General features: G+C 34.4%; 1 protein-coding gene and 2 long non-coding RNA genes across 10 annotated transcripts in view; all 3 read left to right on the forward strand.

Annotated features, from left to right (window-relative positions):
• Nucleotides 1-870: 870 nt before the first annotated feature.
• On the forward strand, nt 871-2,937 carry LOC130048088 (uncharacterized). 2 transcript variants are annotated; one of them, XR_008796916.1, is made up of 3 exons: nt 871-1,243; nt 1,421-1,783; nt 2,577-2,937. It is a non-coding gene; the product is annotated as an uncharacterized LOC130048088 (long non-coding RNA). The 2 variants fall into 2 exon arrangements; XR_008796917.1 differs by having other exon boundaries at nt 1,421-1,674.
• Nucleotides 2,938-5,006: 2,069 nt separating this feature from the next.
• LOC130048086 (receptor-type tyrosine-protein phosphatase alpha-like) overlaps nt 5,007-24,018 on the forward strand; it is a 34,048-nt gene continuing 15,036 nt past the window's right edge. For 3 of the 7 annotated variants that reach the window (XR_008796915.1, XM_056144240.1, XM_056144239.1), the window contains exon 1: nt 21,344-21,456. Coding sequence is in view for 5 of the 7 variants with exons in the window: in XM_056144240.1 (XP_056000215.1) it covers nt 21,387-21,456 (70 nt within the window). In the remaining 2 variants the exon portion in view is untranslated. Of the gene's footprint in view, nt 5,116-9,135; nt 9,322-12,584; nt 12,786-13,148; nt 13,353-21,320; nt 21,457-24,018 lie in introns of those variants that run through there. The other 4 variants (XM_056144242.1, XM_056144238.1, XM_056144241.1 and 1 more) reach the window with 4 other exon arrangements.
• LOC130048090 (uncharacterized) lies at nt 9,338-10,893 on the forward strand. The gene is made up of 2 exons (XR_008796919.1): nt 9,338-9,610; nt 9,858-10,893. It is a non-coding gene; the product is annotated as an uncharacterized LOC130048090 (long non-coding RNA).

Genomic DNA, 24,018 nt, shown 5'->3' on the forward strand with positions numbered 1-24,018 from the left:
ACAGAGGTACAGTTGACATCCACGGAGATGCGCGGTGGCATCCACGGAGATCCTCCGTGGACTTCAATGTCTAGCTCGCGCGGAAAAATAGGACTTCAAAGGTGCCGACAATTTTAAAGGTCCACCGTGTTTGGGGAAAATTTGTTCCACCGCGTTGCGTGGAACACGCATAAAACTCGTGTCGTGTACTGTAGCCATGGTTATACAAACGTAGGAGGAGCTTAGGACACGGGTTATGCTATCCTAAAGTTAAGATGAACGTAGGACGTGTCCTAACTTTAGGAAAGCTTCGAAAACCTGCCTTAAGACTAAAACGTGTATTAAGACATACTTAAGGCACGTCTTTATCCCAAGACAGCTTCGTGAACATGCCTGCGGGGCTGTTTTTATTTATGTGGATACGTGGTATAGCTACAAATAGTAAAAAGCTAATTTATATATATATATATATATATATATATATATATATATATATATCGTTTAGACCCTAGGGGTAAACGTAATGTTGGGTGTTATAATTGTTTGTTTGTGCTTTATATCATATATTCTATACAATTGCATCGAGAGATCCACTCTCCTTATAAAATATCTTAAACACTGAATGGCACAGCGACTGTGTGGGATTGCATCAGTGTGTATAAGTAGCGCTTTAGGAGCATAACAAAGCTTCCTTTCTAGGGAAGTCGTTGTGGCCGAGTGGACTTACGCACTGGTTTGACAATCTTGCTAGGCGGTGGGTGCCGTACGTCGCTGGTTCGACCCCGGGCTGGGGCGAAAATTTTCAGTACCTAGTTGTGATTATTTAGTGCTTTATATATATATATATATATATATATATAAAGAAAGAAAGACGGAAAAATTATATTTTTAATTGCTTTTGGAACAGTACCATTCTATGGGCTTAAAATTTGAAGGAATGTGAAAACTGATAGCTGCAAAACTACCATGGGTTATTTCTAACATTTCCTCAATGCATTTCCCCACTCCTTGTATATCTTAACAAGACAAAGCGGAAGTCATTATAACATTCAAGGTAGGTAAAAATTCCAATGATTCTATTTGCAGGATTTCAACAAAGAAAGAAATTACACAGCTGTACACGTTAACTTATTCTAGAAAAAAAACTGCATTCACAGAAACAGAATTAACTCGCTCATCTGGTAGACTGACGTCACAAGGATCGTCATGTTGACCAATCCGTTCGAACGAGATAGGGTAACTGAGTTTTATAACTTGATATGGGGTAAGTCATGTTCTAGATAGATGATCAATTGTCTAAAACATATGAAATTGCCACTGAAATAAAAATATAGAGCACAGAATGCATAGAGACACCTTTTTCAGTTTTTTATCAAACAGAACACATCAACAATCATGCAGTCCTTTCCTATCTCAAACTATTGGGGTCTATGTGTTTCAGATGAAGTGTCTCCAGTACTCGCCAAACAAGGGAGTGGACATCGGTTCTCAGACAAGCAGACTGGATGTGTATGAGGACTACGTGCTGATACATGTTTGTCCAATGATACGTGTCACTATCTCTCTCAGCACTGAATCTACAACATACAGCGAATTTTATCATAAATAACACTCTAAAGAACTTCATCATCATTCGTTACTATTGCAACCGTGTAGGAAATCAATATGTAAAATTTCACTATCGAACTAAATAAGGTAGACGAGTACCATTGCTGCATTGTTTGGCAATGACTGAATCAAGCAATTGTATATTACTACATGATACAATGGGAGATGGATCTTTGGATGTGAGAATGGTTCTCAGGTGAAAACAAAATTGACCCCCATAATTCACAGGGCCAAATAGAGGGGAAACACGTTGACCAACTTTAAATAAAAAGCGCTGAACAACATTAGCGTACAATTGAATCCAAGTGTGTTTCAATGACGACACTGTTGTGAATTACGTCATTAGCTCTGTGTGCCGTTCACGTTTAAATATTGATGACACACTACTCAAAAACCCAAAACACCAATGTTCACCACACTTTCAGATTAAGACATAAGGTTTGGAGATAAGTCTATCATGTTTTATCATATATGGCCATGAACACCCATGAGAATGAAGCCAGAAAAAGTCAACATTTTCCAATGTTGATTTTGTTTTGTATGACATAAAACATTTACTAACTTTGATTTGAGGTTTTTAAAAAGAATTGAAATAGTGATATAGACGGATTTACAACCATTACCGTTCATCGTGGTTGCTTATCAGTGTTGTGACGTCTGGGTATACTAGAAGAAGATACATCTACAATCTGAATATATGTTAAAAATTTGTTTCAATATGACATTTGATCTTGACGATAGTTTTCCATTGTGTGTATGCCATGCCTTCATAGTGTATAATTGACATATTTTGCCAAATTTTGAAAAGTTTATTTTTGTCCTTTCTCTTCGAAATTATGTTTTGTCCGCTACTCAATTTGTTTTTGTATACTATAAATGCCAGAAAAAATATATCTTAAAAATACAAGCGCAATGTTATCTAATTAATGCAAGCATCTGCAGCAAGACCACATGTTGCTTGTGTAATCAAGGACTTTTTTGTTCAACAGAATGTTGATGTCTTCCCTTGGTCAGCTGTTTCCCCGATTTATCGCCAATTGAGCACGTCTGAAATGAAATGGAACGACGTCTACGCCGTTTACCAAATCAGCCAGTGACATTGACTGATTTAGGCCAGGCGTTAACCAATATTTGGGACAACATCTCTCAAGCATTTTTGAACACGTTAGTGACATCAATGGGGTGCCGTTGTTCAGCATGCGTGAATGCAAATGGTGGTCACACGCGTTATCAACTTTGTTAATTCACGTTCTTTGGAGTGTGCTGAAATTGGCGTTTTTCGACATTAACATTAATGGATTATGAGATATTGTAACGAATACATTTGTTAACAGTATTACAAAAAATAAAATTTGTACATTGTTATAATTTATTACTTTTTCATATATTACATGTACTTTCTGCTAGTATATTTGATATATATATAAAAGCACTAAAGTTCCAACAACACCCGATACCTCAAAGTGTCGGATCCACAACATGGATACAAGGTCAAATACAAAAAAATATACAAAGCACTAAAATGACCAACGACACGAAAAACGAGATTGTCAAATATTCGGGACGACCCGTCCCTTCTTCAGGACAAACGAAAACAATTGCATAATGTGGTCAATATCAACAGAGCATAATAACAAAAACTACATATAAATACATCTTGCACTACAACTACACTAATCTGAAAACGTATTTACAACGCAGACTACATGTTTTTGGTCTTTAGGCTTGCCAATTAATGTTAAAAGTGGAGCAAATTAGGTCATGCCTCATTCGTCCAAAGATCAGCTCTTTAGACGAATCTAGTTGTAGTGCTAGATGTTTTTATATGTAGTTTTTGTTATTATGCTCTGTTGATATTGACCACAATCTCGTTGTTCGTGTTGTTGGTCATTTTAGTGCTTTGTATATATATATATATATATATATATATATATATATATAGATAGATAGATAGATAGATAGATAGATAGATATATAAAAGCACTAAAGTTCCAACAACACCCGATACCTGAGAGTATCAGATCCACAACATGGATACAGGTCAAATACAAAAAAATATACAAAGCACTAAAATGACCAGCGACACGAAGAACCAGATTGTCAAATTTTCGGGACGACCCGTCCCTTCTTCAGTGACACAAGTATATATATGTATATATATATATATATATATATATATATATATATATATATATATGTAAAGCACGGAGATAACAATGTACTCTTAAATGAACATAAGTGCCCTAAGTGAAAAAATATTCAATTTAAAGCACAGAAAAATTCACTTTATTGGGATACTATTTCCACCCTTACCCGGGGTTGAACTCACGACCTGCGGAACCAAATCTCCTAGCAGCATGTAACCAGCTCGCTAGACCAATCGACCATCTAGTCAAGTCTACAAAAACTTGCTTTCGATGACGATGAATTCTCGCCACGCTGTCACACGCTACACGGTCATTGAGAATGGAAATGGGATACTGTTATTCAACGTACCTTCAAGAGAATCATACATGATACACATTGCACTCGAAATATTATATATAAAGCACGGAAATAGCAATGAACTCTTAAATGAACATAACTGCCAGAAGTGAATAAATATTCAATTTAAAGCACAGAAAATTTCACTTTATTTGAATACCCACTTCCACCCCTACCCCTGGGATGAACTCACGATATATATATATATATATATATATATATATATATATATATATATATAAACGATTCGGATTAATTTGGAGATTTATAAAAGTGTACATCATTGACGGTTAACAATGACATATTCTAGTAAGAAAACATTTCTTAGAAATTAAAAGCGGAGATAAAACATGCTATAATAACTCATGAAATATATACCATATATTTCACCCCAATAAAATTTGGTTTCATCGATTTATCCTTAAAAATACGCAAACTGTGTATGATATTTCATGATATTTTCCCAAATCCGAAATTCTTAGTTTTTTTTTAAAAAATACTTTAGCGACATATCTAGATTAGATATCTAATAACAAAATTGATGTTGCAATACTGCACGCTTTGGTATTTTTAGGTTAATCAGACTGCACTATACTATCCGTCAATTTTAATATCTATGAAATTTCTATTTTGAGTGACCAATGCATAAATATTTATTGTATGTGTCATACATCTCTGATATTCCGATGGTCCTATTTTGTCATTCTCCTAATTTTGTATTCTTTTGAGGAATGGTTGCTATTCCTTTTTTTTTACCTCCCATAGTGAATTATAACATGGAAATGAAAGTACCGTGAATTTGTATCAGCAATGGAGTTTTCGGGCGGACGGAAGTTTTATTAGCACTTTCCAAAGTGACATTATAATCCAACGGGAAATGGTCCCTCATAATTGGGCGTACCAAACGTCTTCTTTCCTGAGGAAGTGTTGATGTCGTTCAATAATGTTTTATTTTATCATTGTGTGTGAGTATCATGACGATTCTTAACCTCAACTGCTCATGGATTACATATTTCTATGTAATATTGCTCACTAGATCAGTAGGTAAGTGATCGTTCTTAAATGAATTTATTAACTTTCCAATAAAAGGGCATGTATGGATAATGTAGTAATTTGGCTCAAACGATTAAAGGTGATGATAGAAGTATTGAAAACTGATTTCAATGAACAAATCAAACTGCATTATGATCGGTTTCTTTTCTTTAAAAACAAGTAAATTCATTTATCTTTTGCATTGAAATAACATATTCATGTGACGTACGCTTTAATTTGATAAAACAAAAGGGCTTTGCGCTAGATTTTCTATGAAAAAGATATTTCCATATCCTTTTTAACATACCAAGATAATCTGTAGCATATTTAAGAGTGGAGCTGCTCTCCGTGTGTTTTATCTTTTTCTTTCGTTAACTCTGTGCTAAAATTACTATATTGCTTGGTATTTCTGCAGGACATTAATTTAGGGTGCACCTGTCAGACTATGTACTATTAACTGTAATGGATATAAACACTTAATATGCCATGGCTACTGTGTTTTAGTTTAGGGTAAATTGTATTTGGAATTGTACGCATAAACATGAGAATAAAAATATCTATCTGTGGACTTCAACTCGATACTAAGATATATTGACAACGTTTTATCTATTAACAATAATCAATTTCATTCATTTGTCGATTCGATATACTGTATCCCTGTGAACTTGAAATAAGACACCGCAGAGTCCCTCATATCTGTTTCGTAATTAGATTGATTGATATATATTTTTTTATCATTTAACATCCCTCTAGAGAATCTTGCACTCATATAGAGACGTCACCATTGCCGGTCAAGGTGTTTGTCGAACTTTTTATTTTGTATTCCCTATAGGAGTTCTGATATTGATAACTATTTCTTATCATTACCTTTATATTTCAAGAATTTCCAAAATACTTGAATGGAAATATTTTGTTTCTCATTTGTTTGATTATCATATTTTTCGACATATCGTTTTAATAGACACTTGTGATCATTGACGTAAAGACTGGTTTATTTGTGGCGGCCATTTCGCTAAGCAATTGTAGATCGAATACGTGAACGTAGCACAGCTGATCGTTTCAATATACATTTTACAATTTGTGGTTGACGAAAATATTTAATCGTAGTTCTACAAGTGATCCAGGGCTGTCGTAAGTGCTCCTACATGCACGCAAACGAGTCATTTGACCGCTATGCTAGCTCTATCGGATATCATTTTATGATTGTGGTTACCTGGCTGAGTTTGTTGACACTATGGAGGAACAAAATAATCACAATGACTTGCTTTAACAAAGGATTATTGTGCAGTCCGCTACGCACAGCAAAGCCTACATTAATGTTAGTAGGCACAATTAAATGTAAAGACATTAAATTCATCGTTTCATTCTTATATTTCACAACTACTTACTAATTGGGAAGGGGAGTCATTATATCGAACATTGCGTGTAATAGTAACAAAAACAGTTGTCAACAAGGAGAAGGATTTCTCTATGCTTGCTTCACCATTAATGTACATGTAGATATAACATCGGGTAGAATTTTCAAGACATTAATTCTTGTATATGTGTTCAGACATTAAAACTTTTCTTCGGTAACAGTTAATCTATATCTGTGATTGATCACATTTATGATCAATATTTCTTTTATCACTATCTAAATGCAACAAACTAATATCATATACATGTCCATTGCAATGATAGATAATACATTTGTTTAGGAAACTATGATAAAATATCATAATTTTGTAATGGGGGCGGGGTATCCCAATGTTCCAAGTGGAGCTTTTCTTTAGAGTTTGATGAAGGTCGATATTAATTTATTATAATACAAACCATATACACAAGAAAGAGACAGGTCGTCATCGGACCCTTCGGACAATATCAATAATTTTAAAGCAATGATCTGCATAATCTACATCATCACGTTTAGCTGGAAGTATATATGTCTACACGCCAAATCAGAAAAAGATAAAAACTCAAGGAAACAATAAATTTCGAGTTTCAGGAATGAATTGAGTCCGTGAATTGTTTGAGATTCATACGGATATATCAATAATGTAATCCCGCATTTTACAAAAAAAATTAAAACAAGTGCATGAAAGGCAACTATACCCAATAGTGATCAATGTCATAACTCCCACAAGGAATACAAAATAAAGAGCAAAAACGGAACTCTGGACTTACCAGAAGTGAGATCAGGTGCCTAGGAGGATTGCGTATCCCTTGTCGACCGGTCATATCCACTGTGAGCCTCATGTGCCGATCACACAAACGCAGCAATCCGCAGTCAAAGTCAGTGTGCAAAGAACGGCTTAACAATCGCTATGAATCAGGTCTAACAGCATTTGACCCTATGGTATGTTATATGGGCAAATTAGATTATTATATTGGCAATAGAAATTTTAGAAATGCTGACTTCAAACGAGACTGTTGAAACCCCTGTAACATCAACTTGTTTGTCAGTAGCCTGCCTCAATTTACATACAAATATATTACGCAGAACACCCTTTAGGGTATTGATTCAACTGAGATATATAAATGCTATATTCAGGTGATAATGGAGTATTGCTACATATATATGGGGAGTTGATGATGGAGAAGCTGAAATCATTCCGTTTGTCATAAAGACGAGTTTTTAGTTTCCAGCCAATATCCATTTTCATGGAAATATCCATTGTTTAAAGTGTTTTCGATGAAGGATAGGCCTATCCTCTTTCTTTTATTATAATTTTTAGATAATGATATATTCTTTTCTTATTCGGTTTTTTGGTCCTTTGAATGTAAGGTGAAGATAACGAACAGCGATCAATCTCATAACTCCTACAAGCAATACAAAATAGATAGTTGGGCAAACACGGACCCCTGGACACACCAGAGGTGAGATCAGGTGCCTAGGAGGAGTAAGCATCCCCTGTTGACCGGTCACACCCACCGTGAGCCCCATATCCTGATCAGATAAACGGAGTTATCCGCAGTCAAAATCAGTGTGCCAAGAACGGCTTAACAATCGGTATGAAACACGTCAGACAGCATTTGACCCAATGCGAGGTTGTATTGACGAACTAGATCGTTATAACGACCATAGAATTTGCCAAATGGTGACTTCAATCGAGGCTGTTGAAATGTCTGTACCATCAACTTGTTTGTCAGTAGCTTACCTCGATTTAAAAACTGACTATACCCAGAACAAGCTCTTGCATATCGAATCAGTTGAGATATATAAACACCATATGCAGGTGATAATGGAATATTGCTACATAAATGTGGGAAGTTGACGATGGAGAAGCTGAAATCATCCCGTTTGTCATACAGTTGAGTTGTTAGTTTACCGTTAATGTCTACTTTCAATAAAATATCTAAGTATGAAGCAGAAGTGGACGACTCTGTGGTGTCCTTTATTTCGAGCTCACAGGGATATATCAAATCGATATACGAATGAAAGCAATCATTGTTAATAGACAAAACGTCAATATGTTTTACTTATTGATGGAAACTTGATTCATTTTAGCACATCAATACACGGTATTTGAAATTCTATAAAATAAATCTTTATATTTTTCATGATTACTTTTCGAAGTTTAAGTTTCTTGAAAATAAAAAAAGAGAAAAAACCTATCATTCGGTTTAACCCTCTAGAAATTTTCTGAACGTTTCAAAAGAGATCAGGTTCAAAATGTTCATTATTTTTATTGGCAACATGGAAATATATTCATAGATTACTGCAGACGATATGGATATAATCGAAATCTTGCAGAGATAATGACTGAATATTTCTTTCCATAGTAAAATTAAATTTGAATTTACCTTCACATAGTATAGAGTTCTACAAATTCAGACGTAAATCGTAAGTGCAGGGACTATGGCATGTTTCGTGAAACGGTCGCCGAACTCAACGTGATCGTAAACGTAATGGTATGTTCACGATCTACCATCAGATATCTAAACTAAAATTTTACAGAGTGTGTTTTAGTTGTCTTGTTTATATACCCCATATCATTTACATCCTACTTTATTATGGTGAAATCAAATTTCCATTCGTTGATAATTATCTAGGGACATCACTATTTGTGTGGAAACACGTTTGACAGTCATCAACTAACGCTTCCTTTGTCGCCAGTCTTGGTTGTGATGACGACATGGAGACCTTCCCTTTGACCAATGATGGAGTTAATCAGTGGTGGTCTGTTGAGCTACACAATATTTTAATAATTGGTTGGATCTATGTCAGCGTTGGTACTGGTAATAAAATTTTTATACTTCTTCTCGATTTCACCAGTACTGCTTAATCAATAATTGAAATAATCTCTTTGTTTTTTATTTCCAAAAGCGGATTATGAAATGTATGTTGAAAATACTGAACACCAAAAACCCTTAAAGTACTTCTGTCTACCTGATCGAAGAAAACTAAGATCACTTCAACGATTGATGACATGTAAATGTCCAAATATTGTGATCGAGAACGTGAATAGAATAACTATTCGCCAAAAAGGAAATGGATCATTGAAAATATTTGATGTTAAACCAATAGGTAAATACAGAGGGATACAATCCTAATTTCCATCAAACATATCCTCTGTATACATCGTTCACTTTATCTAATTTACTCTACTTTCCTTCAAATTTAATTCTCTTTCTCCAAAACTATATTTCATAAAGATTTTCTATTTTTATCTGCTTTTAAGCAAATAATGAAGAATATTACATACATTCAATGATAGAAAAAGAACGATTTTATTCGTCTATTTATGCTTCACTATCTTCCTGCCTTTGTTTAGGAATATCTCCTTTGAGTCAAACGATGGTACTGAATTATACGGATTCCGAAGCCTTAGACGGCAACTTGGACACATATTACCATTCAATAGAAATCACCCAGGCCTCCTGGTTCCTGAAATTGGATAAAAGCTATGCGATGAAATGGATGCTTTTATCAGTCAGGGGAAGTAAATGTTTGATAAGTCATTATAAGTATACTTGTTCAAATGAGAGGGATTCACAGCGGATGTAACCGGTCGAAAAGGAATGTTTACTCCTCCTCCTCCTTCGCACTTGACCCCACTTTTGATATCTCGAGGAGTATGTGTTTATCATGTTCTCTAATGTTGATGAGAGATAAGATATTTGAGATTGATCACCAATTGTTGTATTCAATTCCTTGTAACCAATCAAGCGTAAAACATGATTTTCATATGACCTTCGAAATTTCACAAGTTTCGTTCGATTCAAATGTATAAAGCTCACGGCGGGTGTGACTGGTTGACAGGTACCCCATTTCTGGTATATCGAGCAGTTTGTGTTTGCCAAACTAACTAGTTTGTATTGTTTATAAGATTGATGAGATTGATCACTGTTCGTTATCTTCACCCTTCATTCATTGAATTGACCTGAATTTTCTCAATATGTTGTAATCCCATTGTGATCTGGGTTGGAAAGGTCCTTGCTACACCTTGCTCTAAAATATAAGACACCATGTCAAAGCAGGTGTATCAAGTTAAAGATCCCTCCCTGCTCAAATTCCATAAGAGCAGTGCATAGAGTTGAATTTTTAGCACTTCACTGGCAATGGTGATGTTTTAATGTGAGTGATATTGTTTTCGAGAGGGACCTTAAACAATATGCCATTTATCAATCAATATCCTATAATGAAAAAAAAAGGATTTTAAGGAACAGTGATCAATTTCCTAAATACTATAAAGAATATGAAATATAGAGCAGGTCAAATACAGACCCCTTGCTGTTTCAGCAATAGTCATATCATGTCATAACATTGCCTTTGTAGGGCTCAGAATTACAACTGTATTTTAAACGAAATTGAAATTAATTCCACTTTTGGTAATCGTACTTAAACTCAAACTGTCCATTCAAAAACGAACTTCAAAGCCATGGTTTAGTTTAGACACATTTTATATTCCGGTCAATGGATCGGATGAGTATGCGTTACGTACACATGTACCTATACTGGATTTCTAAACTTCATAATACCCTTACAAAGATAGATTGCTGGATCTAGTAAATGCTCTACCAAGCCACTATCTTTGCTACTCACAAAAATATAAACAGGTTTGAAGGAAAAACTTCAAAGGCACTGTGTCACTATATACGCTAGAAGTGGTGCAAATTGATTGTGGACTGTGAAAACTTCTAGTAAACTTGAATTCGCAAAGCTTTTAGCAAATGAACATCAAAACGTATTAATTGTCAACACTTTGTACGACCATTCCTCACGATATATTAAAAACTGAAGTTTTTTTTACATCATAAAAAGTTGTTTCTTCAACAGAAATAGAAAACGGAAACATTCATATCTAGTGATCAGTGACCCAAACAACTATTTTGTTAAACATCACTCTTATTCCACGCACAAGTTCTCTATAGTTGAAAGCAAAAATATGCTGGAGTTCCTCATTGACAACATCATCATAGTATTTGGTGATCAGGTCTTCCAATAGTCTGTTGGAATTCCCATGGTCATGAATTGTGTTCCTTTGTTAACTTACCTTTTTGATATTTTTGTGATGCAGAATTTATTCCAAAACTTCTACGTGGGAAGAAAATATATCTTGCTGTTACCACGAAGTCGTCCACTTCTGCTTTATACTTGGATATGTTCTTGAAAATATACACAGATGTTAACGGCAAACTAACAAGTCAACTTTATGATAAACGGGATGATTTCAGCTTCTGAATCGTTAACTTCCCATATTTATGTAGCAATATTTTATTATCACCTGTATATGGTGTTTATGGGACTTAAGTAATTCAATACGCAAGAGTTTATTGTGCGTATCATCAGTTCTTACACCGAGGCAGGCAGGCTACTGAGAAACAGGTTGATGATGCAGGAGTTTCAAAAGTCTCGTTCAAAATCTGCATTTCACAAATTCTGGTGTCGATATAACGATCTAGTTTGCCTATACAACCTATCATTGGCTGACGTTTTTCATACTAATTGGTAGGCCGTTCTCTGCACATTGATTTCGACTACTGATAACTCCGTTTACCTGATCAAGACATTGGGATCTTGACGGGTTTGACTGGTCGACAAGGTATCCTTACTCCTTCTAAGGACCTGCTCCCACCTCTGGTATATCCAGGGTCCGTGTTTACCCAACTCTTTATTTTGTATTGTTGATAGGAATCTTGGGATTGATCAGTGTTCGTTATCATCTTCACCTTTCTTAAGGTACCCAGGAGGAGCAAGTATTCCCTGTTAATAGGTTGGGCACATTTTAAGACCTTTATCTTGATGAGGTGATATATGATAAACAATTGCTATACACTCATGTACTCTAATCATTTATTTGATGTCAAGAGCTCTTTCTTTTATGTCTAATCATGGAATAATGTCATTTTTGTCATACAGCTCTGGGGTACTTTATATAATAAATCATTTTTATTATAAAATATATATCATTGTAGAATATATCATTCTCCGCTATTCATAAACTGTACTCACTGATTTAGTATCTCACATTGATTTAAAACATTCTCTCTTATATCAGGACATTATGAAATACATGTTAAAGATGGTGACCTAACAACCAGCACGTCCACACTGTGTCGGAAGTTCAGTTTTACCGGATCAGAGATCTTAAAGGAAAACGAAAAGGCCTTGGAATGTTACACAGAATTGACAGGGAATATAATTATAATAAGAAGAACGGATTATGGACCACTGAGGCTGTTTAAGCTGTATCCCATAAGTAAATTTGATTGAATATTTATAATTCACTAATGCTTTGCCAGTAATTGATCATCCGTTCTATAATATTCTATTAATATTTATCAATCTAAGTATTGTGAAATGTAAACTACATTTTAACTTGACCAAAAAGCATAGAAAAACAGGTTGATTCACACAAATATAAATAAAACTGTATATTTCGATAGTTTATTTCAAATAATGGTAGGAACATTTATCTCCGCAAAATCATTTTGATTATGAGAGATATGATTCTGATTCCAGTTACAACTATTTCTAGGCCATGTATCAAGGGAATTATTCTTCGATTTAAAACAAGTATCAAATGATTGCCTGTCTTACTGTAATGAAACTATACTTTTAGTTTGTCCCGAAAACCACTACGGACCAAACTGCGCTAAATGCAAAGCAGAGTGTACATCCTGTAGTCCTATCACTGGTGTATGTTTCGACTCCACGTGTGACCAGAACACAGGTATATGTGAGGGTTGGAAAACAGAAATGGCTACACACAGCATCGCCTTTGACGAAGACACACCTATTACTAAGGAAATAAACGTCATTCAAGGTATCCTCTTATATTTTATAATTTCTCTGATATCATTCTGTTCGTTATCATGAGTGCGCTCTGGTTTTCTCTTTTGTTCGTTACTTTGATTTTGGGTAGATGTGTATGTGAATATGCATTCAGGTTTTCAATTCTGAAGAATCAAGTTTTCATTGTCATTCAAACTTTTTAAGAAGGGTATAATACTTTTGTACTTGAATGACACCTGGTTCTTGACTGTTCAATATGACCTTTGTGATGGGAAGTTTGTAGTGTTCAACCACGGCCAACGGATTCCAGGGATATTAATACAATATCACATGTTCACACAACCGTAGAAGTGAAAACCACGGGTGTTTTAAATTGAAGTTTAAATTTTTTACATTCTTTGTCACTTTAGTAACCAAACTGCGTTAAATGCAGATGGTAGAACACAGCAAATAGTCGTATCAAAATAAATGAGGCACTCAACTTGATTGACCAGCATTTTTCAGTTTAAATATGGTTCGTGTTCGTACTGTACAGAAGTATATACCTGTACGTGATTAGAAATTTACCGTCAACTTCGACATATATGTTGTTGTTTTTTTTAAATCATGTCACGTTTATATTCATACCGTAATATGCACGGGTATATTTCAGTAGAATAGCAATACACTCTTTATGATCCATCATCAACTTCCCATATTTATGTGGTAAAATTCCATCACCACTTGTATATAATGTTTACGTATGTCAACTGATTTGATTCGTGAGAGTATGATCTGCATATGATCACTATCAATCGAGACAGACTATTGACAAATGAGGTAATGTTACAGAGGTTTACAGAGTCAGGATTTCGCACATTATATGGCTGTTATAAGAATCTAATTTGCAAATACTAGCTCTCACTGGGCCCAATGTTTCATGTCAATTCGTAGACCGTTTGTTACATGTTGATTTTGACGACGGATTTCTCCGTTTACTTGATCAAGATACAGGGTTCATGCCTGATGTGACTGGTCGACTAGGGTGATTATTCCTTCTTGTCACCTGATCCTACATGTGCTATGTCTGGTTTGTCATTTTAGTTTTGTATTCTTTATTCGATTTATATGATACTGACTCATCCTAGGCACCTGATCCCACCTTTGGTTTATGAAGGGGTATTTGTGTTCCCAACTCTTGATTTTGTATTGCTTAAATGAGTTATGAGATTGATCATTATTAGTTATATTCACCTTTTCATTGATGAATGTTCGCTGTCCTCATTTGTGCATATGCTTAATCAAATAAAATGAATTTTTGTTTTAGAAGATGGTCATATTTTTGCTAACAAAAAGTGAAAATAACCATTCAAAAATTAATACTATCAGGTTACATCATTGGGTCAAATGCTATTTGTTTCAAACTAATTGGTAGGGCGTTCTTGGCACAATGATTCTGACAACGAAGTATTCCGTTTACATGATCAAGATATAGTGTTCAGGACAAGTATGATCGGTCGACAGGGGATGTTTACTCCTCCTTGGCATCTGATATCACCTTTTGTATATGAAGGGGTCCATATTTGCAAAATCTCTATTTTGTGTTTCTTGTGGGAGTTGTGAGATTGATCGATATTCGTTATCTTCACTTGTTCATTAAACATGCCTTCTATTAACGATTTTCAAATTGAATATTGCAAACGTTTATAACGTATAAGCTTTTTAATTCCATACTTTCATTGAATCCATATTCTTGAAGTGCAAACTAGACATATTGCCAAAATAAGGTAGTTCAATAGCAATTAATAAAAACAGGTGATTTGTGGATTGGAAAACAGAAATGACTTTTCATATCACTGCCTCGGACGAAGACACGTATTACTAAGGAAATGGACGTGATACAAGGAATACTACGATAACTTATAATACACCTCATAATACATTGTTAGCGTGTAGTGAATGTTTTGCTGACAAATGTTATGATTCTCTTGTGTACGTAATACAATCAAACATATTGTATTGTATGCATACGTTCTTTAGCAAATATATTTGTGGTACGAGCGTAATGAACACATGTGAAAGTAACATTTATCCTCATGCAGAGGCTACGAGAGTCAGTAATTCATAATGTCTTCTCTCTTGTTTTTTTTTTTTTCAGCAATATAACAAATACCACTCAACAGTTAATGATTGATATATCTTACCATGTGTATACTTCGCCAATGCCTGACGATGTATGTGTACGTGATATAACTATTTCAGAAGAAACGATAACTTATCTCTTTATCTAGTCATTTGAAGAAAAGAGATATAGGACTGAGCTGAACAAAATACATAAGAACTACGCCTTGAGGAATAGTAGAGATTCTCGTGACAAATATAAAGTCAAATATGATGAATTGCTTTATCCCGTTAGAACGCCTCATATGACTGATGGATTTCCTTCATAAAGTTAAATTTTTGATGCGGAACCACAATTCTACGACCCCTGAAGCTATGGCGGAAACAATAAGTTTTATGTGCATCTGCTCGTCCGTCATAGCATAGCACTTAAAGCGCAAAATGTAACTTTATAAAGATAATCTTAAGGTGGCGTTGTAAAACATTTCTTGTTAGTTATCAATTGAATTCATGATGAGAATTTAGAAACCTTAACACGTACATTCGTTTTAGAATTCTCACCAGGAACTTGTATCGCCTGCATTCCAGAGGTTCAAGTCTGCCTACTCTGCACCATGCATCAGCTGCCTTACAGATGTCAGTATAAATGTCAAGAGATTTGCTCTGGAGAGACTTGTAATGGCATGGAGGTAAACTGCACAAGAATAATGTGGAGAAGAACGGCTTCCTCGATTGTAGTAAGATTATACAAGGATAACAAAAAAAACAACAAAAAAACTGCTCGAAGCACGTATACCTTTTTACTTTTTTACAATACTGATATCTGAGTATACTTTAATGTAATTGATTCCAATGTTATTGATGTTTTTAAATATATTTTTAGGTTTATCGATGAATGACTGTACCATTAGTTGATTTGATACAACACCCCTTTTCAAACATGAACACGTTTTCAAAACATATCAAGGTTTGGGTAACGGGATGATATAGGAATAAAAATATTTTCTGGAGTTTTATAATACACTGTACTTTATTTCCTTGTAGGATATTTTTTCGAACTTTTAAGATTCACTTATACTTATAACACTCCTTTAGTGTGCAAGGATTTGAATACGTAAGGAATCGCGCTACTTTCCGTAGTTTATTCCTGACATTGAACAACTCCTGGTGGTTCCTAGAAGTAAACCATAGATATGAGGTATTTAGCTACTTGTGTCTGATTGGTTCAAGTTTCAAATTGTTTCAATTGTTTGATGAAGTAAAATGAAAAAGACATCTTATTTACTAGACAAACTATCATCGTTACAAACACAGCAGGGGAGACGGATATAACTTGTGAATTTGTTGGAAGATATAAGTCTGTATATATATATATATATATATATATATATATATATATATATATATATGTAAATTGTGTTTTTGAAAAATCACAGTGTCTGGTATAAGATATTAAAAGAAATAGAATAAACAGTACACGAAGTTAAAATTATAACGCAAGCACTTTCATTTTATAATCCTCAGGCGTTTACATTATATATATATATATATATATATATATATATATATATATATATTAGTTTATCCATTCACAGGTCTTTCTTCCTATACTAGTGACATTAAGGTGAAGACATTCCGGCCCAAATAGCGCCGGGAGGCTATAAAAATCACGAAAGTGTGTACTTATTCACAATTATGTAATCTAGTAGATTGTCAATGTCCTTCGGTATCTTTTCACGGTTTCTGTGAGTTTTTGCTTCAATATTATGGTTGTAGCCATGGTTATACAAACGTAGGAGGATCTTAGGACAAGGGTTATGCTATCCTAAAGTTAAGATGAACGTAGGACGTTTCCTAACTTTAGGAAACCTTCGAGAACCTGCCTTAAGACTAAAACGTGTCTTAAGGTATTCAATGTATAATGAAAGGATAATGAACAATTTTGAAGGATTTTTGATTGTTAAATAATGATGAAAGTGAAGCAGATGAAATTCACATGAATGGTAAATGATTAGAAGATGACGGGTTTGCACTTAAGACTTTTTGGAAAAGTTGTCTGCCCTTTGTAAAAATAAGAAAAATCTAATTTTCTAAAAATGTGTGTGGTCAATGATTAATTTTATTTTATATTTTCACTAAGAGAAAGTGTTTGTAACTTTCTACCAAGAGATTTGTATGAAAATATAATTTCTTTTTAAAATATTGTAATAAAACATGCTTTTCCGATATACTTCAATGTTAAATTGTAGGTGAAATAAATCAAGCAGTAAACAAAATTTTGAAAATTCCTATGGTGGATTATATTTATCTGATGAACCCTTCAAAATGATACCATGATTACAAAAATTCCAACATCCGTTTATTAGATATGATATATGGTCATTATACATTGAATACCTTAAGACATACTTAAGGCATGTCTTTATCCTAAGATAGCTTCGTGAACATACCTGCGGTGTTGTTTTTATTTATGTGGATACGTGGTATAGCTACAAATAGTAAAAAGCTAATTTTATATATATATTTATAAAGACGGAAAAATAATATTTTTAATTGCTTTTGGAACAGTACCATTCTATCGGCTTAAAATTTGAAGGAATGTTAGAACTGATAGCTACAAAACTATCATGGGTTATTTCTAATATTTTCCTCAATGCATTTCCGCACGCCTTGTATATCATAACAAGACAAAACGGAAGTCATTACAACATTCAAGGTAGGTAAAAATTCCAATGATTCTATGTGCAGGGTTTCAACAAAGAAAGAAAGTACACAGCTGTACACGTTAGCTTATTCTAGAAAAAAACTACATTCACAGAAACAGAATTAACTTGCTCATTTGATAGACTGACGTCACAAGGATCGTCATGTTGACCAATCCGTTCGAACGAGATAGGGTAACTGAGTTTTATAACTTGAAATGGGGTAAGTCATGTTCTAGATAGATGAGCATTTGTCTAAAACATATGAAATTGCTACTGAAATAAAAATATAGAGCACAAAATGCATAGAGACACCTTTTTCAGTTTTTTATCAAACAGAACACATCAACAATCATGCAGTCCTTTCCTATCTCAAACTATCGGGGTCTATGTGTTGCAGATGAAGTGTCTCCAGTACTCGCCAAAGAAAGGAGTGGACATCGGTTCTCAGACAATCAGAATGGATGTGTATGAGGACTACGTGCTGATACATGGCTGTCCAATGACACGTGTCTCTATCTTTCTCAGCACTGAATCTACAACATACAGCGAATTTTATCATAAATAACACTCTAAAGAACTTCATCATCATTCGTTACTATTGCAACCGTGTAGGAAATCAATATGCAAAATTTCACTATCGAACTAAATAAGGTAGGCGAGTTCCATTGCTGCATTTTTTGGCAATGACGGAATCAAGTAATTGTATATTACTACATGATACAATGTGAGATGGATCTTTGAATGTGAGAATGATTCTCAGGTAAAAACAAAATTGACCCCCATAATTCACAGGGCCAAATAGATCAACTTTAAATAAAAAACGCTGAAAAACATTAACGGAGAATGGAATCCACGTGTGTTTCAATGACGACGCTGTCCTGAATTACGTTATAAGCTTTGTGTGTCGTACACGTTTAAATATCGACGACACACTACTCAAAAACCCAAAACACCAATGTTCACCACACTTTCAGATTAAGACATAAGGTTTGGAGATAAGTCTATCATGTTTTATCATATATGGCCATGAACACCCATGAGAATGAAGCCAGAATAAGTCAACATTTTCCAATGTTGATTCTGTTTTGTATGACATAAAACATTTACTAACTTTGATTTGAGGTTTTCAAAAAGAATTGAAATAGTGATATAGACGGATTTACAACCCTCACCGTTCATCATGGTTGCCTATCAGTGTTGTGACGTCTGGGTATACTAGAAGAAGGTACATCTACAATCTGAATATATATTTAAAAATTGTTTCAATATGACATTTGATCTTGATGATAGTTTTACATTGTGTGTATACCATGCCTTCATAATGTATATTTGACATCTTTTGCCAAATTTTGTCCTTTCTCTTCGAAATCATGTTTTGTCCGCTACTCAATTTGTTTTTGTATAATATAAAGCCAGGAAAATATATCTTAAAAATACAAGCGAAATGTTATCTAATTATTACAAGCATCTGCAACAAGGCCACATGTTGTTCGTGTAGTCAAGGACTTTTTTGTTCAACAGAATGTTGATGTCTTCCCTTGGTCAGCTGTTTCCCCGATTTATCGCCGATCGAGCACGTCTGAGATGAAATGGAACGATGTCTACGCCGTTTACCAAATCAGCCAGTGACATTGGCTGATTTAGGCCAGGCTTTAACCAATATTTCGAACAACATCCCTCAAGCATTTCTGAACACGTTAGTGACATCAATGGGGCGCCGTTGTTAAGCATGCGTGAATGCAAATGGTGGTCACACGCGTTATCAACTTTGTTAATTCACGTTCTTTGGAGTGTGCTGAAATTGACGTTATTCGACATTAACATTAATGGATTATGAGATGTTGTAACGAATACATTTGTTAACAGTATTACAAAAAATAAAATTTGTTCATTGTTATAATTTATTATTTTTTCATATATTACATAATGCTCAGTTTGTACCTTCCGCTAGTATATATAGAAAGCACGGAAATAGCAATGAACTCTTAAATGAACATAACTTCCCTAAGTGATGAAATATTCAATTGAAAGCACAGAAAATTTCACTTTATTTGGATACCTACTTCCGCCCCTAACCGGGGTTAAACACACGACATGCGGAACCAAATATCCTAGCAGCATGTAACCAGCGCGCTAGACCGCTCGACCATCTAGGCAATCTAAAAAAAAACTTGCTTTCGATGACGATGGAATTGTCGTCACGCTGTCACACGCTACACGGTCATTGAGAATGGAAATGGGATACAGTTATTCAACGTACATCCAAGAGGATCATACATGATACACATTCCATTCGAAATATTTTATACAGACACGAAAGTAGGAATGAACTCTTAAATGAACATAACTGCCCTAAGTGAAGAAATATTCAATTGAAAGCACAGAAAATTTCACTTTATTTGAATACCCACTTCCACCCCTACCCCGGGGTTGAACTCACGACCCGCGGAACCAAATCTCCTAGCAGCATGCAACCAGCGCGCTAGACCGCTCGACCATCTAGGCAAGTCTAGAAAGAACTTGCTTTCGATGACGATGGGATATATATATATATATATATATATGGAGGAAAAATTCGGATTAATCCCGAGATTTATAAAAGTGTACATATTTGACGGTTAACAATGACATTCTAGTAAGAAAACATTTCTCTGAAATTAAAGCGGAGATAAAACATATGTTATAATCACTCATGAAATATATACCATATATTTCACCCCAATAAAATTTGGTTTCAACAATTTTTCCTTAAAAATACGCAAACTTTGTATGATATTTCATGATATTTTCCCAAATCCGAAATTCTTAGTTTTTTTTAAAAAAAATATTTCAGCGACAAATCTAGATTTGATATCTAATAACAAAATTGATGTTGCAATATTGCACGCTTTGGTGTTTTTAGGTTATGAAATTTCTATTTTGAGTGACCAATGCATAAATATTTATTGTATGTATCATACATCTCTGATATTCCGATGGTCCTCTTTTGTCCTTCTCCTAATTTTGCATTTTTTTAAGGAATGGTTGCTATTCCTCTTTTACCTCCCATAGTGAATTATAACATGTAAATGAAAGTACCGTGAATTTGTATCAGCAATGGAGTTTTCAGGCGGACGGAAGTTTTATTAGCACTTTCCAAAGTGACATTATAATCCAACGGGAAATGGTCCCTCATAATTGGGCGTACCAAAGGTCTTCTTTCCTGAGGAAGTGTTGATGTCGTTCAATAATGTTTTATTTTATCATTGTGTGTGAGTATCATGACGATTCTTAACCTCAACTGCTTATGGATTACATATTTCTATGTAATATTGCTAACTAGATCAGTAGGTAAGTGATCGTTCTTAAATGAATTTATTAACTTTCCAATAAAAGGGCATGTATGGATAATGTAGTAATTTGGCTCCAACGATTAAAGGTAATGATAGAAGTATTGAAAACTGATTTCAATGAACAAATCAAACTGCATTATGATCGGTTTCTTTTCTTTAAAAACAAGTAAATTCATTTATCTTTTGCATATGAAATAACATATTCATGTGACGCACGCTTTAATTTGATAAAACAAAAGGGCTTTGCGCTAGATTCTCCATGAAAAAGATATTTCCATATCCTTTTTAACATACCAAGATAAGCTGTAGCATATTTAAGAGTGGAGCTGCTCTCCGTGTGTTTTATCTTTTTCTTTCGTTAACTCTGTACTAAAATTAAATATTGCTTGGTATCTCTGCAGGACATTAATTTAGGGTGCACCTGTCAGACTATGTACTTTTAACTGTAATGGATATAAACACTTAATATGCCATGGATACTGTGTTTTAGTTTAGGGTAAATTGTATTTGGAATTGTACGCATAAACATGAGAATAAAAATATCTATCTGTGGACTTCAACTCGATACTAAGATATATTGACAACGTTTTATCTATTAACAATAATCAATTTCATTCATTTGTCGATTCAATATACTGTATCCCTGTGAACTTGAAATAAGACACCACAGAGTCCCTCATATCTGTTTATTAAATGTAATTAGATTGATTGATAGATTTTTTTTGATCATTTAACGTCCATCTAGAGAATCTTGCACACATGAATATCGAGACGTCACCATTGCCGGTCAAGGGCTGTAAAATTTAAGCCTATGTTCGGCGCGTATAGCCTTTGAGCAGGGAGGGATCTTTATCGTGCCACACCTGCTGTGACACGGGACCTCATTTTTGGGGATCTCATTCAAAGAACAGTCCCATTTAATTACCTCTTACGACAAACAAGGGGTACTGAAGACCTATTCTAAATCTAATCCCCACGGGATCGGGCTAATTATTGAAAATAAATATTGATGGCAAACTAACATCTCTATTTTATGACAAACAGGATGTTTCAGCTTCTTCATCATCAACTTCTCATATATATGTACAAATATTCCATTATCACCTGCCTATGGTGTTTATATATATAAACTGCTTCGATACCTGAGAATGTTTTATGCGTATAATCAGTTTTCAGCTCAAGACAGACTGCAGACAAAGCAGTTGGTGTTAAAATTTTAACAATCTTGTTTAAAGTAAGTATTTCGCAAAATATTTGGTCGATATAATGATCTAGTTTGCGTGTACAACCTATCATTGGATCGAATTCTGTCTAACGTGTTTCATACCAATTGCTAGGCCGCTATTGGCACAATGATTTGACTAAGATGTACTCCTTTCAACAGATCAAAATATAGGACTCATGACCGGTGTGACCGGTCGATTGGGAATACTTACTCCTTGTAGGCAAATGACCCCAACTCTTATATACATGTATCCAGGGGTTCGTGTTTGCCGAACTCTTTATTTTGTATTCTTTATAGGAGTTCTGAAATTGATAACTATTTCTTATCTTTACCTTTATATTTCAAGGATTTCCAGAATACTTGAATGGAAATATTTTGTTTCTCATTTGTTTGATTATCATATTTTTCGACATATCGTTTTAATAGACACTTGTGAACATTGACGTAAAGACTAGTTTATTTGTGGCGGTCATTTCGCTAAGCAATTGTAGATCGAATACGTGAACGTAGCACAGATGATCGCTTCAATATACATTTTACAATTTGTAGTTGACGAAAATATTTTATCGTAGTTCTACAAGTGATCCAGGACTGTCGTAAGTGCTCCTACATGCACGCAAACGAGCCATATGACCGCTATGCTAACTCTATCGAATATCATTTTATGATTGTGGTTACCTGGCTGAGTTTGTTGACACTATGGAGGAACAAAATAATCACAATGACTTGCTTTAACAAAGGATTATTGTGCAGTCCGCTACGCACAGCAAGGCCTACATTAATGTTAGCAGGCACAATTAAATGTAAAGACATTAAATTCATCGTTTCATTCTTATATTTCATAACTACTTACTAATTGGGAAGGTGAGTCAATATATCGAACATTGCGTGTAATAGTAACAAAAACAGTTGTCAAAAAGGAGAGGGATTTCTCTATGCTTGCTTCACCATTAATGTACATGTATATATAACATTGGGTAGAATTTTCAAGACATTGATTCTTGTACATGTGTTCAGACATTAAAACTTTTCTTCGGTAACAGTTAATCTATATCTGTGATTGATCACATTTATGATCAATATTTCTTTTATCACTATCTAAATGCAACAAACTAATATCATATACATGTCCATTACAATGATAGATAATACATTTGTTTAGGAAACTGATAAAGTATCATAATTTAGTAATGGGGGTGGGGTATCCTAATGTTCCAAGTGGAGCGTTTCTTTAGAGTTTGATGAAGGTCGATAGTAATTTATTATAATACAGACCATATACACAAGAAAGAGACAGGTCGTCATCGGACCCTTCGGACAATATCAATAATTTTA

This window comes from Ostrea edulis, chromosome 7, assembly GCF_947568905.1.
Source record: "Ostrea edulis chromosome 7, xbOstEdul1.1, whole genome shotgun sequence".
Classification (NCBI taxonomy): Eukaryota; Metazoa; Mollusca; class Bivalvia; order Ostreida; family Ostreidae; genus Ostrea; species Ostrea edulis.